Source organism: Pan troglodytes, chromosome 1 (assembly GCF_028858775.2).
Source record: "Pan troglodytes isolate AG18354 chromosome 1, NHGRI_mPanTro3-v2.0_pri, whole genome shotgun sequence".
NCBI lineage: Eukaryota > Metazoa > Chordata > Mammalia > Primates > Hominidae > Pan > Pan troglodytes.
The window spans coordinates 51956378-51972396 of record NC_072398.2 but is presented as its reverse complement, the minus strand read 5'-3'; the positions used below and the strand labels follow the sequence as shown (position 1 = coordinate 51972396).

The window sequence follows — 16019 nt, the reverse complement described above, 5'->3', positions numbered from 1 at the left end:
GATGCATAATAGATGTACACAATTTTGTGGTACATGTGATAATATATTCATAGAATTTATACAAATCAGGTCAGAGTACTTGGGATATCCATCACCTTAAATATGTCTTTTTTTTTTTTTTTTTTTTTTTTTGCCTTTTTGGTAGAATGATTTATTTTCTTTTGGGTCTTTACCAAGTAATGAGATTGCTGGGTAAATGGTAGTCCTGGGCAGATTGCTTGAGGCCAGGGGTTTGTAACCAGCCTGGGCAACATGGCAAAACCCCGTCTCTACCAAAAACACAAATAAACTAGCTGGGCATGGTGGCACATGCCTGTAGCCCCAGCTACCTGGGAGGCCGAGATGGGAGAATCACCCAAACCCAAGAGATGGAGGTCTCAGTGAGCCGAGATCACACCACTGCACTCCAGCCTGGGCAACAGAACAGGACTCTGTCCCAAAAAACAAAACAAAAAGACAATGTGAGAATCTTGAAAGCTCAGAGAGAAGAGCAACTCTCACAGACAAGGGATCTGGATAACATTAGCAGCTGATTTCTCAGCAGAAAACTTGAAGGCCAGTAGGCAGTGGATTATGTATTTAAAATAATGAAGAAACCTGTCAATTGAGAAACTGATAGCTGGAAAACCTGTCCTTCAAAAATAAGGGAGAAATTAAGACATTTCTAGATTTTTTTTAAAGCTGAAAAAATCCATTTATCTCTAAATTTGCCATACAAGAAGCATTAAAGTCCTTCAGGTTGAAATAAATGAACTCTAGGCAGTAACTATATAAGTAAATAAGCAAGCTATATGAATCTATAAAGCTCTCTGGTAAAGGTAAATATATAAACAAGCATAAAAACAGTATTATTGTAATTTTGGTTTGTAACTCCGCTTTTTATTTTCTACAGGATTTAAAAGGCAAATGCATAAAATGTAATTATAAATATGTTAGGTGGTGTACAATGAATAAAGATATAATTTGTGACATCAATAACCTAAAAAGAGTAGAGCTATATAGCAGTAGAATTTTGGTATGTGATTGAAGTTAAGTTGAAATAAATTCAAATTAGAATGTTATAACTCTAGGATGTTATATGTAATTTTCATAGTAAACAAAAACAAAATATACATAGAATATACACAAAAGGAAATGAGAATAGAAACAAAACTTGTCACTACAAAAAAAATCAACTAAAGATAAAAGAAGTTAACAACTGAGAAAATGACTGGCAAAAATCAGTAACTCTGACTTATTAAAACTCTCCATGCTACATAAATCTGGAAACTCTATTTCACATAAAACTGGAGCTGAAAGAGACAAATATTTACTTATAAAATTAAAAGTTATATGGGAAACAAACACTAATTTTTTTTAGAAAAAATATGAACAGAGTAAAAATATGCCTTATAGTTATCATATAATATCATGTTTTATAGCTCTGGGAAAATAGAAAATAAAATGTTCTGTTAGCATGAATCCTTCTGTGCCCTAAAAAAACTATGGATCATACTATTATTACCTAAAAAGTCTATTCTCAAATGCAGCAGAGTGATAATTTTTATAAGGTAGATATTATTTTTAGATATGGAATAATATTGGTGATTTCAATTTTAATAACATTGGATTAAGATGAAAGAATGAGAAGATAAAGGTCCCTCAGCAATATAACTCACAAACATGTTCAGAAGCAGTAAGAAGTCGCATTAATTATTTTTTGAAAGTCAATAATCTACATTTTTAATTTATGCATATAGCATAGCTAATGTACTATTGCTGGGTCCATTTATTCAAGGAATAATTGCCGCTATGTGTCAGACATTGTTCTAGGCCTAGGAATGGACACTTAAGTGAACAAAGCAAAGATTCTGGTTCTTGTAGTTTCCATTAAAAGACCATTTAGTAAAATTTTTCTCCCCCCAAATTATAAAATCTGTAAGATGATTTAACAACATGTATAAAAGTCATCGTAGGCCGGGCATGGTGGCTCATACCAGGTGTAGTGACTCATAGCGCTCTGTCACTCATGCTGGAGTGCAGTGGCACAATCTCTGTTCACTGCACCTCTGCCTCCTGGGTACAAGCGACTCTCCCGCCTCAGCCTTTCGAGTAGCAGGGACTACAGGTGCACGTCATCATGCCCAGCCAACTTCTGCATTATCAGTAGGGACGGGGTTTCACCATGCCAGCCGGGCAGGTCACAAACTCCTGACCTCAAGTGATCCGCCCACTTTGGCCTCCCAAAGTGCTGGGACCACACGCGTAAGCCACTGCACCCAGCCTTATTTTTACAACTTTGATAACTTTAGCGTATACCCCAAATCTGTAAGACATAATATTATCATTCAAATGCAACTCATGGCTTCTCATTGTACTCTGATTTTCTCTAGCTTTTGAATTCTTTATTCTAATATCAGTTTTAAGTCTGACATAAAAGCATGAGAGTTCTAATCAAAATCCAATCTTTTATCATAATAAAAACTATCAAGAAATTATTAGAATTTAAAAAGGAAAATAGGCCTATTAATTAGATTTGCATAACATAATATTTTATGCCTATGAGTCCCCAACAAAGCCTCAAGCTTCTATTTAGATATAAAATGTAAAAGTCACTACTGGATCCACAAGCAGGACTATGGTAAAGAAATTTCTCCACCTAAACTGCTCCTTTAACATGATGTTACATGTTTATTTTTTCATTTTGGCAAATATTGATTGAATGTCATCTTCGTGTTAGTCTACGTCCTAAGTGCCAGGATACAGAATCTGAAAAGATGGACACAGGACCTGTCTTCAGGGAGTTCACACCTTTTTATTTCTTGAGATGGAGTCCCGCCCTTGTCGCCCAGGCTGGAGTGCAATGGCAAGAACCTGGCTCACTGCAACCTCCACCTCTAAAGCCCAAGTGACTCTCCCAGCCTCCCAAGCAACTGGGACCACAGGTACCGGCCACCAAGCCCAGCCAACTCTTGTATTCCCAGCAGAGACAGGGCCTCATCATCCTGGTCAGGCTGGTCTTGAACTCCTGACCTCAGATGGTCCACCTGCCTCAGCCTCCCAAAGTGCTGGGATCACAGGCATGAGCCACCACGCCCCACTAGGAGTTCACACTTTAGTTAGGGAAAATATACAATAAGCAAGCCAATTTTTAAAATGAGAACTTCAATCAGAGTTAAATGCTACAAATACAATCACAGGAAGCTGGGATGTAGAATGATAGGGCTCTCAAACAGAAAATTAAGAGAAACGATTATTTCTTACGATGTTTGTCTTTCTTTGTATTGGTGCTCAGCTGAGTCTGCAGTGCCTCAGAAGCAGCCTTCATTTTATAAAAAATCTATTATTTCTCCTTCCAGTTGTTTTTTCTCTTCTTCGAGCTTCCTTATCTCCTCCTGTGGAATCATTTTAAGATGCTCGAACTTGTCCTGCAGCTCTTTTTCAGCTTCTTTCTCCTTGACTCGCTGCATAAATCTGTTTCAACTCTTCTTCCCTCTGACATTGATCATAGCACTCTTGTCTTTTGGCTTCAAAGATTTCTTGAAAACTAACTGGCTGGTTGTCTGGGCCCACATCTGTAAAGCCCATTTTCTGCAGTTTTTGGTACCTACAGCATTCATAGTGCTGAGTGTGGGTTTTTCTTTTAGATTTTCCACATTGGTACAAAGAAGCATATCTTGGAGCTTAACGAAGTCACAGTGATTTTCATTTTCCACTTGGAAAACTCCCCAAGGCTAGTGACGGCCTCTGACCATCCTTTTACCAACTTTCACTTCATCCATACTCCCTACCACAGCAAAGGGTAACAGCCCATGTTTTTGGCCGGGCGCGGTGGCTCACGCCTGAAATCCCAGCACCCTGGGAGGCGAGGGGAGGGATCACGAGGTCAGGAGATTGCCCGACCACCCCGGCCAACACGGTGAAACCCCGTCTCCACTAAAAATACAAAAAAAATTAGCCGGGCATGGTCGTGGGTGCCCACAGTCCAAATATCTGTCTTTTCTTTATGCTAGAAACATCAGTTATTCTCTTCTAGCTATTTTGAAATATACAATAATTACTATAGTGACCCTACTGATCTATTGAACATTTGGTCTTTATTTCTTTTATCAAACAGAAAGTTGACACAATATCCTGTCATTTTAATACACACTTTAACAATTCTTCCAGGCTGTTATTCAACAACAAAAATCAATTCATTTCCATGTGAAATGCAATTAATGCTTCATTCGATGTCATGTTTTCAGAGAGTTTAAGTATAATAAACACTTGCCTGTTTTTAATGGTTTTATGAAGGTCAAACTGGACTGTGCCACAGCGATAATGGGTTTTGTCCTTTTGTTTGTTTTAGAAATTGGAGTTCTGAATATTGATAAATCTAAAATAAATTAGAAAACAAAACTAAGAGCATTAAAATATAAATTCCCTAAATAGGTCAGTGATTTGAAAGTTAAAGTTTGGGTTCTTCATAATCATATTCATTTAGCAAACACTTAATAACCACTGTACTCCAGGCACTAATGCTATGAATTCAGTGGTTTATCAAACCAACATCCAGAAGTCACAGACCATAAACCACAATTTATTTTGTGTTTACAGAGGCTAAAGTCTAGATTCAACCAAAACTTATTGTGTCTGTATATTCCAGACTCTCTACGAGGTGCTGAGAATATGCAGAATTGAAAAATATGGTCCCAGCCCTGAAGTAGTTCTCAGTCTGGTATAAAAAGAAGTTTAAAAATGGTAGAAGAGCCTTCCCAGATGGGAATCTACTTGAGTTAACTTATGAAATTAAAATTAGGCATGAGGAATGTGGCCTGTTGCCAGAACTGCAATAAGGACGAAGCAAAGAATACACGTAGGAAATGACATACAAGAGGCTAGAAGAGGTAGGGAGGAGTTCAATAATATTCAAAATAATAGTGGCAGCTAATACTTAAATACTTTGTGCCAGGCACTATCATAATCTTTTTCTCACACAGTTATGAGAACAAATTTATGAGAAGTGTACTATTATTACCACAATGTATATAATTAGGATACTGAGGCTTTGAGCAATTAAGCCACATGGTCTAAGGTCACATAAGCTAGTAAGTAGCAAAGATTTGAACAAAGGCAGTATAGTTACAGAACCTCCACTATTAATCACTTTGAAGCACCTTCTATGCTAGTGAAGAATTTTAATCAAGGAAGTAAAAACCCTCATTTATATTTAAGAAAACAGTATGGACAATGGAATGAACAGGGTCAAGATCAGAAACAGAAAATTACAAAGCAGTTGTTACAATGACCCAAGGTGGATATGGTGAGACAAATTAAAACAGAGTCAATGGAGACAAATCAGAGGAGAGTTATTTTAATAGTGGAAGAAACAACCCTTAATACCAACTTATTAGAAAAGTGATAGAGAATAACAGGCTGATTCCCAAATATGTAACCAAGATGGTTGATATAATGCCAGGTGGCTATCAAAGAAAATGCAATACAAATTGCAGTAGCAAATAACCTATTGGAATAGCAGTTCACTCTTTCAAAAACAGGTTTCACAACAAAATATACTGCTACTAAATATAAGCAAAGAGCCAATAAGAGCAGGGGTCAGCAAACTACATCCATTCCCCATGCAAAACCCTCCCGACTGTTTTTGTATGTTCCAAGAGCTAAATATAGCTTTTACATTTGTAAAGAGTTAAAAAAAAATGAAAAGAATAATATTTCATAAAACACAAAACTTACATAAAATTCAAATTTCGGTGTTTATGAATAAAATTTTACTGAAACACAGCCATACTCCTTGATTTGCACATTGTCTATGGCTGTTTTCCCACAAGTGCAGCAGAGTTGAGTAATTGCAGTGCAAATCTATATGGCCTGCAAAGCCTAAAATGTTTACTGTCTGGACCAGTAGAGGAACAGTTTGCTTACCCTTGTTTTAAAGTAATCTCAAACCTATATCAATTGTGAAAATAAGGAACATGACTAAATTGCAACATAATACTTATTAGATTGTAAGGTTCTATGAATTGAACATTTAAAAAGTAAATTTCTAAGGAGAAATTCCTCATTCTTAAACCTTACAGAAATTAGTCCCTCTCCCTGCAACCATTTTCTTCTTTAGGAAGTCTTTCTTGGAACCATCTCATACTTCCTTGCAATTTACACACAAACCCTCTGCTTCTGTGCTTCCTTAATTTCCTGAGCATAGCATAATCACAGGACTGAACGCAACTTGAGGACAGGAATTATCCCTTTCCTCCCTGTGTACACAGTGCCTAGAAAAATGCACATCACATAGTAGGTACCTTATCAGTCAAATAAATATATCTAGAAAAATTGCCTTCTCTGTTCCCTTAGATTTGTCAAGAGGTAGAAAGAGCCACTCTTGGTGACTTACTTGCCTCTCACATAAGCTCATAAATCAGATACCCAATATGTACAATTCTGATTCTAGACTAGAGGCTCAACCAGCTGGCTGCCTCAAACAAACAGTAGGTGTGAGTGTCGACCTTTCAGTGGCTTATTTGTTCATTTATTCACTTATCCATTCATTCAATTCATCTTTTATTGTACATCTTGTAGGAGATTAAAATAGGTATGTTCCTTACTATCAAAGAATTTGTTATCTGATCAGAACATATCTACAAGAAACAGCAAAAGCAAAGAAAAATCAGACAGATACAAGATGTCACATAAGCTGTATTCACATTTGCTAAGGAAATGTACCCAGCAAATAAGTAAAAACTATAATACAAGCTTATCAATAGCAGATTTACTAAACCAAAAGGAAGTATCCCCTTTACAGGTATACTTCAGGAGATTTTATAAACAAGACTCACCAGTTTTCTTCTTCAGGTTTAATTTCTCTCTGTTGCTAATACGTTTTGAGATGGGTGTTATCACATTTTTTGTTTTCTTAACAGCTGATGTTTTAGGCTCTGAGGGAGAAAAATGGATTCTTTTGATTTCTCGCACTTCTGTATGTTCTGTAATTGCAACTCTCACATTTCCATCTTCCATGCTTCCATCGCTCTTTCTTTTCCGAGCAACTGAAGCTGTTGTCGAAGAGGGTGTTACCTCGTTTTTATAACTCTTAGATTTACTTAATATTGGATCTATAATTGGAAGATAAGAATGAAAATCTTCTTTTTCCTTTTGATTATTTATTACTTTTTCATGTTCACCCACTGCACTGTTGAGACATCTTTTTGCTTTTGGTTTATTAATCTCAGTTTGGTTTTCTCTGGTACAGGTGGCCTTCCTTTTAGTAACAGTGGCAGAAAGTATTGGGCGTCTCTTAGGTTGTTTATTGTGGCTATGACTAGAAATATCCTGAACTGCAGAAAATTTAGGATTATTTTGTTTTATAAAACTGTAGTAATTTGACTTCATTTCTACTAGTTCTTCAAAAATAGCTTTGGGAGATTTTGAACCCTGACATTCAGGAATACGTGGCGAAACTTCACTTTTTCTCCAATCTTCAGGAGACTGTGGGACTTGAGAATTTTCATTTGATAATGGTACTTTACATGTTTGCTGAGATGTACACATATATGCCATGTTATCTTTTAAAAATTGATTAGGGGATAAAATAGGATTAACTGACTCTGATTCTAGATCCTGATTTAGTCCATAATTATCTTTTATGAAAGAATCTGGACTTAAAATTTTCTGATAAATTTCATGTGCAATTGTTGATTCCAAATGCACAGGCTTTGAATTATCTTTCATAAACATATCTGATGAAAGACATGTTACTAATTCCAGTTCATTATTAGCTCCATGACTATTATTTACAAAAGAATCTGGACTTAGAAAATGTGTTTGGCTTTGTGTAATGTTCAAAGTTGAAGAATAGTTGGGGGTAAGACTAAGTTTACTATTCTCTCCACTTTGGCCATTAACATTTACGGAATTAAAGGAAGTTTCAGTTACAGCTTTCTCATTAAAAGAAACTTTTGAAACGTTGGCACTGTGTACATTTAATAGTTCCCTATTTTCTGATGCATGAAGAGATGAGTAGGTAGTAGATCGACGTACAGAGAGTGGCAAGCAAGTTGCACCATGGTATTCATTGAAAGCAGGGCTAATAGGTGATATGGGTATTTTATTTTCTTCAAGTATTAAAGAATTGTTTTCTGTTGGGGGACCGCCTTCATTCATAGCCAAGTTTTCACAAGCTTGTAGTGGGCTCCTAACTCTGTCAACTTTTTGGGAAACACTAAATGTTTTATTAACATTCTGAATATTTGAAACCCTTCTGTTGTGACTTGTAGAGGCTGAAATTTTCTTCTTTTTAATGGTATCCCAAAGACTCCTCTGCAAAAATAAGGAAAATATACCAATTAAGTTTGTAGCTATTGAATATTAAATAAGCAATATTACTTCAAGCCTGTTATCAAAATAAGTTTTATTTATTATTAAACAATTTCTTAGAGTAAATCACAGAATGGTTAAAACATTACCTTTTTCTTTTTCTGCTCTTCTGCATTTCCTAGTAATATAGCTTGGTGTTTCAGAACATCATTTACAAGAAATGTCATAATCTCTCTTACTCGGCCTTCTTTGAGTGGTGTCCAGTTAACAGAAATAACAATTTTCTCTTTAGGCTATAATCAAAACAATACATTATATAATTACAATAGTAATTACATAATAACCAAAACACCTTATATACAACTTACAATATAGTAGGGCTTAATAATTGTTAACCAACACTCTATATACTAAACATTTAATAAATCAAATATATTTCTCCTACCCTATCTGCTTAATTATAAGAAAAAAAGTCACTAAAAATAACAGGGTTCACAACAAAATAAATAATAAAATCTTAACTGTATTAAAGCAATAGAACAGATAGTCTCTAAATCATTTTGTTTGAGTGGTTTCAAAAGATTTAATTGTACATTTCTAATTTTTAGATGTGTAGAGTACTTCTACTTCAAACATAAGGACCCTGCATTATGAAGTCTTTATTTAAAAAGAAATGTAAAGATGATCAGCTAAATTCCTTCTTCCTCACAAATTCCTCTAAGGTCCACATCATCATACTGAGATTTCTTAAACAGGTATTATTGTTCCAGGATACCAGGCATAAGTGCAGGTATCCTGTAAAACTCATTTAATGCTAACATCCCTAGGAAGCAGGTATTATGATTATGCACATTTTACAGATGAAGTAACTAACATCCAGAAAAGTCTGCCAAAGTCACGCAGGTACCTATTAGAACCCAGGCAGTCTAATGCCAGAGTTTGGACTTTAACATCTACACCCTACACCCTGGCAGGTAGACAGAATCTGCCAAATTTAAACGCTGACATGACAAAACAAATTTTGTTTTTCAGGAGAAACAGACAAGTTTCTGTTTTAAAGGAGAAATAATATAACATCATAAACAACTGATTTTAAAAAATAAGAATGGTGCATTTTTACTCTGTAAAATAGTTTATTCTAAAAATACCACAAAATTTAGTTCCACATTATAACAAAAAAGAGTAAGTTGAAGTATTATGTGGATAGAAAAGAAATCTGTCTTTCCAAAGAAAGGAAAGCAGGCAGTGATTCATGAAACAGAGGGGCGGGGTGGGTAGTTAAGGGACCTCAGATTAGAATCTCTTTTTTCTGCCTAATGAAGTGGTTATTAGCCTACTAGTTCAGACCTCCTCGGCTAACGGTTTTCATACTTTTGGTGGTTCTACTCAATGGAAAGGTCACAGCAGTCAAAATAAAAACATAAATTCTCCAGTCTTTGGTGAAGGGGATTGGAGCATTACTCTTGCAAATGCAATGCAGTAAAAGAAAGCTACAGGAGTTCTTGAAACAATATTTATAAAATTAAATTTGATGCAGCATTAAAATTACACTTAACAGCAAAGAAAAAAAGGACTAAAATACTAAAGTGTGCATACATACTACACGTACATACTGAAAACAACTCTGAATAGGTTTTTTTGGTTTTTATTGTAGGCATTTAGCCAAAACAAAGCTCACTATTTCACCGGAAAAAAAAAAAACAGTTACCTCGACTCTAAGGGTACATATGGAAACTAAAATGCATATTAAGATGGCTGATAGAAATTTTAAAAAAAGCTGCTTTAACCAACCAAGGTACTCCTGTCAATCTTAAAAAAGTGTTAAAAAAAGTGCATTGTCTATTAATTTAGAACGGCAAGGCTATTTCACAACACCTTAAGTCTAGTAAAAGTGCTTGTCAATTTAACAGAGAAGTCTATATAACTTGCTCCTAAAGATGCTAAGTGCGCGCGCGTTGATGTGTTGTCCCCGCCCAAGTTAGCGTCTATCCTAGCCTTCAATTAGAGAATATATATATATATTATATATATATATAATATTGACACATATATATACTCACACACATGTGTATGCGTCAAGGGCCCACCCACAGTTATTGAAAAGGAACTGACTTCACTCTCTAAGGGTCTTTTCTGATTTCTTTTCCAAGAGCCACCCACAGTTATTGAGTGAAAGGGAACTGACTTTATTCTCTAAGGGTCTTTTCTGATTTCTTCTCCAATCGTCAACCTTCCTGAGGAGCGTGGCAGGAAAGATAGCGGAGAAGCAGAACACCGGCCTGGAGCACGCTCCTCCTGAGACCTACCTGCAACACGAAACAGCGCTGCGACACGCTGAAGCCCAGGTCCGCGGCCGGGAAGTGGGAGATCTTCACTTCTGCCACCTCCTCGTTAGGGTTGTCTAGGGCCAGAGACAGCGTCCGTGAGGCTCCCAGGAGAACGTCCCCGAAGCAAAGGAAAGGAGACCTGCAGAAGTGGCTGAGAGACAGGACCGGCGGGGAAGACGCCTCCTCCTCGGCCGCGGGGCCCCGCAGCCCCGCGGGCGGCCTCCGCTCGGTCGGGCTCACTTCCCAGCAGCCTCGCCCCACTCGCCGGTTCGCCATGGCAGATTCGAGACCCCTCCTGGATCTCCTTGCCCCGCTCCCACGAGGCGGCTCCGGAGCGGGGATCCGGGACTTACGCTGACCGCTTCCCCTCAGGGGCGGCTGTAGAGGTCGTGGGATTGAATTCGGCCCTTTTTCTTTTCCACTAACCTACACCCTAGAAAACAGAAAACAAGCCCAATAAGCTCGCAAATTAAAAAGAGGAGCCAAACAAGTATGGCGTTTTGACTCTGTTTAAACTTGCCGCCTCCACCAATGAGGACCTCCGGGCACCGCCCTCCTCGTCACGGGACCAATCGGTGAGCAGCATCCCCTGGCCAATGAGACGGCGGCGCTTCATTTGAATGATTGCATCCGGCCGCCAATCGCTATCTGCGGAGGAGGTGAGAACGGTAGCGGAATCCTGGCCACCGTCTAAAACCCGGGGCTTAGAATTGAAATTCGTCTTTATATTTTTGGTTGTGCTGAAGGGAAGGGAGTCACAGCATTTCCACAATACATGTAGTAATCATTGCGGTTTCCAGGAACAATCATAGATAAAACTGTTACGTAGGCAAAAATTGGTTTATGCCACTCCTCTCATATGCATACCCCGCCCAGAATTATATTAACTTTACTGTCGCGGTTTCCAGGGCTGAATGGTAGAGATGTAAAGATAATTAATTTGTATGAACATGCTTATTTTAGTGACAACATAGCAGGGACTCAGTACATTTACATGCTGTTAATTACCTCGGGACGCTGGGAGCAAAACCAGGTAAACAAATGAAACCTGAGATTACCAGTAATTCATAAATGATTGTTTTGACTGGCAATGCCCTTCACAAATATCTTATTAGTTTTTATTTCAATTGTAGGGATCTAATAATAATTATAGCTTACATATTAGGGATTTTTAAAATTATTTATTTATTTTGAGATGGAGTCTCGCTCTGTCTCCCAGGCTGGAGTGCAGTGACGTGATCTTGGTTCACTGCAACCTCCGCCTCCCGGGTTCAAGCGATTCTCCTGCCTCAGCCTCCCAAGTAGCTGGAATTAGAGGCGCGCCTCACCACGACTGGCTAATTTTTGTATTTTTGGTAGAGAGGGGAGTTCGCCATGTTCGCCAGGCTGGTCTGGAACTCCTGGCCTCAAGTGATCCGCCTGCCTCCGCCTCGGCCTCCCAAAGTGCTGGGATTACAGGCCTGAGCGGCGCCCGACCCTAGGCTAGGGATTTTTAAAAATCCTTTACCTATTTATCTCAACCTTTGCCTTAAACCTACGAGGTATCTCTTAGGGCGTAGGTACCATTATTTGTATCTTACAGATGAGGAATACAGGTCATACAGCTAAGTAGGAAGTGGCATAACCCAGATAGGTACACATGCCTGTAATCCCAGCAGTTTGGCCCTAGTCTTGCTCTTACCCACTACACTATATTGCCTCTAAAGGCAGTAGAAAACTTAAAAAATAAAAATAATGTCTGGATGTATGTATGGTTACACAAAACATGTAAAAAGAGAAGTCAATGGGAAATCAAAATAAGGAAGATGAGACATGAAATTATATTCAATGGTGTCCAATTTCACCTGAAGTTGGACCTTAACAATATTTAAACGAAATTTTTCCACTGGGCACGGTGGCTCAAGCCTGTAACCCAGCACTTTGGGAGGCTGAGGCAGGCGGATTCTTGAGGTCAGGGGTTTGAGACCAGCCTGGCGAACATGGCGAAATGCCGTCTCCACTAAAAATAAAAAAATCAGCCAGGCGTGGTGGAGCATGCCTGTAATCCCACCTACTCCGGAGGCTGAGGCAGGAGAATCGCTTGAACCTGGGGTGGGGGGTGGGGGCAAGGTTGCAGTGAGCGGAGATCATGGCACTGAACTCCGGCTTGGGCAAGAGAGCAAGACGCTGTCAAAAAAAAAAAAAAAAAAAAAAAATTCTTTCATAGAGGCTTAAAAAAAACAACAACAAAACAAAACCCTGGAGCAGAGCCTCACAAGTCATTTCCAGTTCTCCTCAGCATCCACCCCCCACGACCTCTCCATTAGCTTAGTTAGGCTCCAAAAAATAAAACTTGGATGGAGGAGAGTGCAAGATATGCTGTGGGAGGGAGGAAACAGCCTATACAGCAAAGAGTTAAAAGATTTTGACAGTCTAAGGTGGAATGTAATGGTGTTAGACCAAGAGGACAAATCATAAGGAACAATAAGGCCAAATTTATTGTCATGGGTGCACTTTACCCATTTAATTAATACAATGTCCGAAGTACCTGGGAATGGCTTTAATAGTTTAATAGGTTCACTAATTGAAAACTGAACTCAGTAGTGGTTTACAGTCAGGTAGGTCAAGGCCAGGCACGGTAGCTCATGCCTGTAATTCCAGCACTTTGGGAGGCTGAGACAGGAAGATCGCTTGAGCCCAGGAGTTAAAAACCAGCAACAAAGTGAGACATGGTCTTTATAAAAACAAAAACAAAACAGGCAGTTAGGTCAAAATGCTCAAACTACCTGGCATTCTGTAGACGAAGGAGTCCAAAAGCTCAGGAAGATAGGAATGTTGGAGAAAATCTACATGTGCAACCTGCTTGGCCAAGTCACATCTAAACATGCACACCCTCCACCCATTCTCCTTTTACCAAGGTGTTGATAAATGCATTAACTAATAAAAAGGACTCCAGCATCCATGAAAAGACCTGGGTGACTATTTTTTATAGGCCAGAAATGATGATAGAGGATCAATAATGAAAATAGGTTCTCTGATCTCCATGTGAATTATATGATCCACAAGTGGTCAAAGTTGATTGGCACTTAATAGACAAGGTGGTATAGTTCTTACCACAATATGCTAATGACAGAATTGTAATTACAGGCAGGGATCTGTGGCAATGGCCAGTTTCTCAAGGGCCCTATAAATAAGATGAGCTATATACTATGGTGCTGCCTAACATATATAGGCAGAGAAACACCACATATGCAAAGCAAAAAACCTAACTGAAGCCAATGTTGTGGCAGTTACGCCTTTTACCCACTTTCCAAACTTAAGACAGTTCATACACCCAAAGCTCCTTGACTAGAAAGAACCCTGCAACACGAATACCATAAATCTTCTCTCAACAATTCCCCAGAGGGAACTGCAGTCATTTACCCACATGAATATGGATTGGGGGCAGGAACTTGACTTCCTAAGGGTTATTAGATAATGAGATAATAGCTCTGCCTTTCTGCTATACTCCAGAATCCTAAAATGTCACTGTGGACCACCAGACATAGTGAGAGCTTCTCAAGAACCGGTGACAGATGGCATCTAAGTCACAATCTGTCTTACCAAGTGTCCTTTGGATCCACCCATTTCCAGAATATAAAATAGGAACACTTACTGACCACATTCTCACACTGGTTCCTAGATCCAAGGAACAAGGGCAATTATTGGAGAAAGGGCCAAGTGGAAGCCCCTGAAAATCACCATTTTCCCACCACGCCAATTCAGAGATTATTCTGAATACCTGAGAGATGTTGGGATAGTGATTTTGTCCATATACCCACTTTCTCCACTTATTTGGCCAGTGCAAAAGCCAGATAGATTCTGGAAAATGATAGTAGATTATAGCAATTAGGTGATGATGCCAATTATTACACTACAGTTTCAGATGTGTTATTTTTATACACAAATCAACATACCTTTGTCAGCTCGTTTGCAGCTATGAATCAAGCAAAATGCATTTTTCTTGTTTTTCCCCATTCATCCAGTATTGAAAAACCGAAGCACTTTGTACTTAAGTAGTGGTACAATGCTGTAGCATTACTGTCCTGCCTCAGGGCTCGTCAAATTTCCTACCTATACTGTAATATTGTTCAGAGGGACCTGGATCTTAGTATCACACTGGTCCATTATATTGATGCCATTTGCTAATTAAACCTGGTGAGCAAGAATTACTTGTCAAGAATTGTGTGAGTCTGAGATTTTATCCCTCTTGCAAGCTAAAGAGTTAGCGTGCCAGTTTCATAAAGGCCAGCAGAAAATATGACAGTTTTGGGTTAGAGACAAGACTTTATTATTCACAGAAAAAACAGTAGCTAGAGTGTCAGCATGTTCATTCACATCGATTCCTCCTGCTTCCTAAGTCTCATGGGACCATACAAAGGGCCCTTGATGGATGCCTGCACACACACTGGGTTGTATTACAGGAAAGGAAGAGCGAATTGGAGATTTGACTGTTTTTATAGTACTATGCCTGGGCAGGGAGACATCCTATCGTCCTTCAAGATTTCTACAAACACAATCCTGAGAAATGGCCTATGTAGAAATTAATAAGGGCTTCACATTCTTAGCATAGCCAGCAAGAATGTGTAGGCCTGCTCAGAGCCCATGGTAAGTTGCATCTCTCAACAGGAGCAAGCACTCTGGATGCCAATAATAAAACAAATGTAAACCAGATGGGACAAAGTTCAGGGTCCTATCACATCTGTAAAGTTTTTAGGGATCCAATGGTCTGAGACATGTCAGGCTATCTCTTCTAAAATAAGAGGCAACTTGTACTTTGTATCATTTGTAAAGCCTCTTTAGATTTTGGAGGCAATGCATGCATTATTAAGACACATCTCACCAAACCATTTACCTAGTAAACTCTAAGACTGACATTTTTGAGTTAGGCCTGGAACAAGTAAGATCTCTGCAGTAGGTCTGGGCTGCAATGGCCCAAAACACTCATTCCATGACAATCCAAGATGTGGAATAGAAGCTCTGGCAAGTTTCCAGAGAAGTATCACAGTACAAAATTCCAGGTTTGGAGAATAAGACTATGCCTTCCTCTGCAGAAAATCATCTATCATTTGAAAAGCAGATCCTAATTATGCTATTAGGTATGGTAGAGACTGAATGCCTCATCAAAGGACTATAAGTGACTGTGATACAAACTGTTTATTATCAACTATTACCTAATCCAGGGATCAGCAAACTATGGCCTAAGGGCTGAATCTGACCCATTGGCTTTTTTTTTTTTTTTTTTTTTTTTTTTTTTGGTAAATAAAGTTTTACTGGAGCAAGGCCACACGCATTTATTTACATATTGTCTATGCCTTCACACTGCAATGGCAGAATAGCTGTGATAGAAAACATATAGCTTGTATAGCCTAAAATATTTAG

General features: G+C 38.5%; 1 protein-coding gene and 1 pseudogene across 5 annotated transcripts in view; both read right to left on the bottom strand.

Moving 5' to 3' along the window:
• The window catches only part of ASPM (assembly factor for spindle microtubules), a 63621-nt gene extending 51406 nt beyond the window's left edge, over positions 1-12215 (bottom strand). For 2 of the 5 annotated variants that reach the window (XR_010157152.1, XM_016948430.3), the window contains exons 1-4: positions 10599-12215; positions 8442-8585; positions 6816-8295; positions 4253-4357 (exon numbers count right to left, since the gene is read on the bottom strand). Coding sequence is in view for 4 of the 5 variants with exons in the window: in XM_016948430.3 (XP_016803919.2) it covers positions 4253-4357; positions 6816-8295; positions 8442-8585; positions 10599-10895 (2026 nt within the window). In the remaining variant the exon portion in view is untranslated. 5 annotated transcript variants of the gene reach the window in all.
• LOC134808455 (septin-14-like) lies at positions 3109-3815 on the bottom strand (annotated as a pseudogene).
• Positions 12216-16019: the final 3804 nt, after the last annotated feature.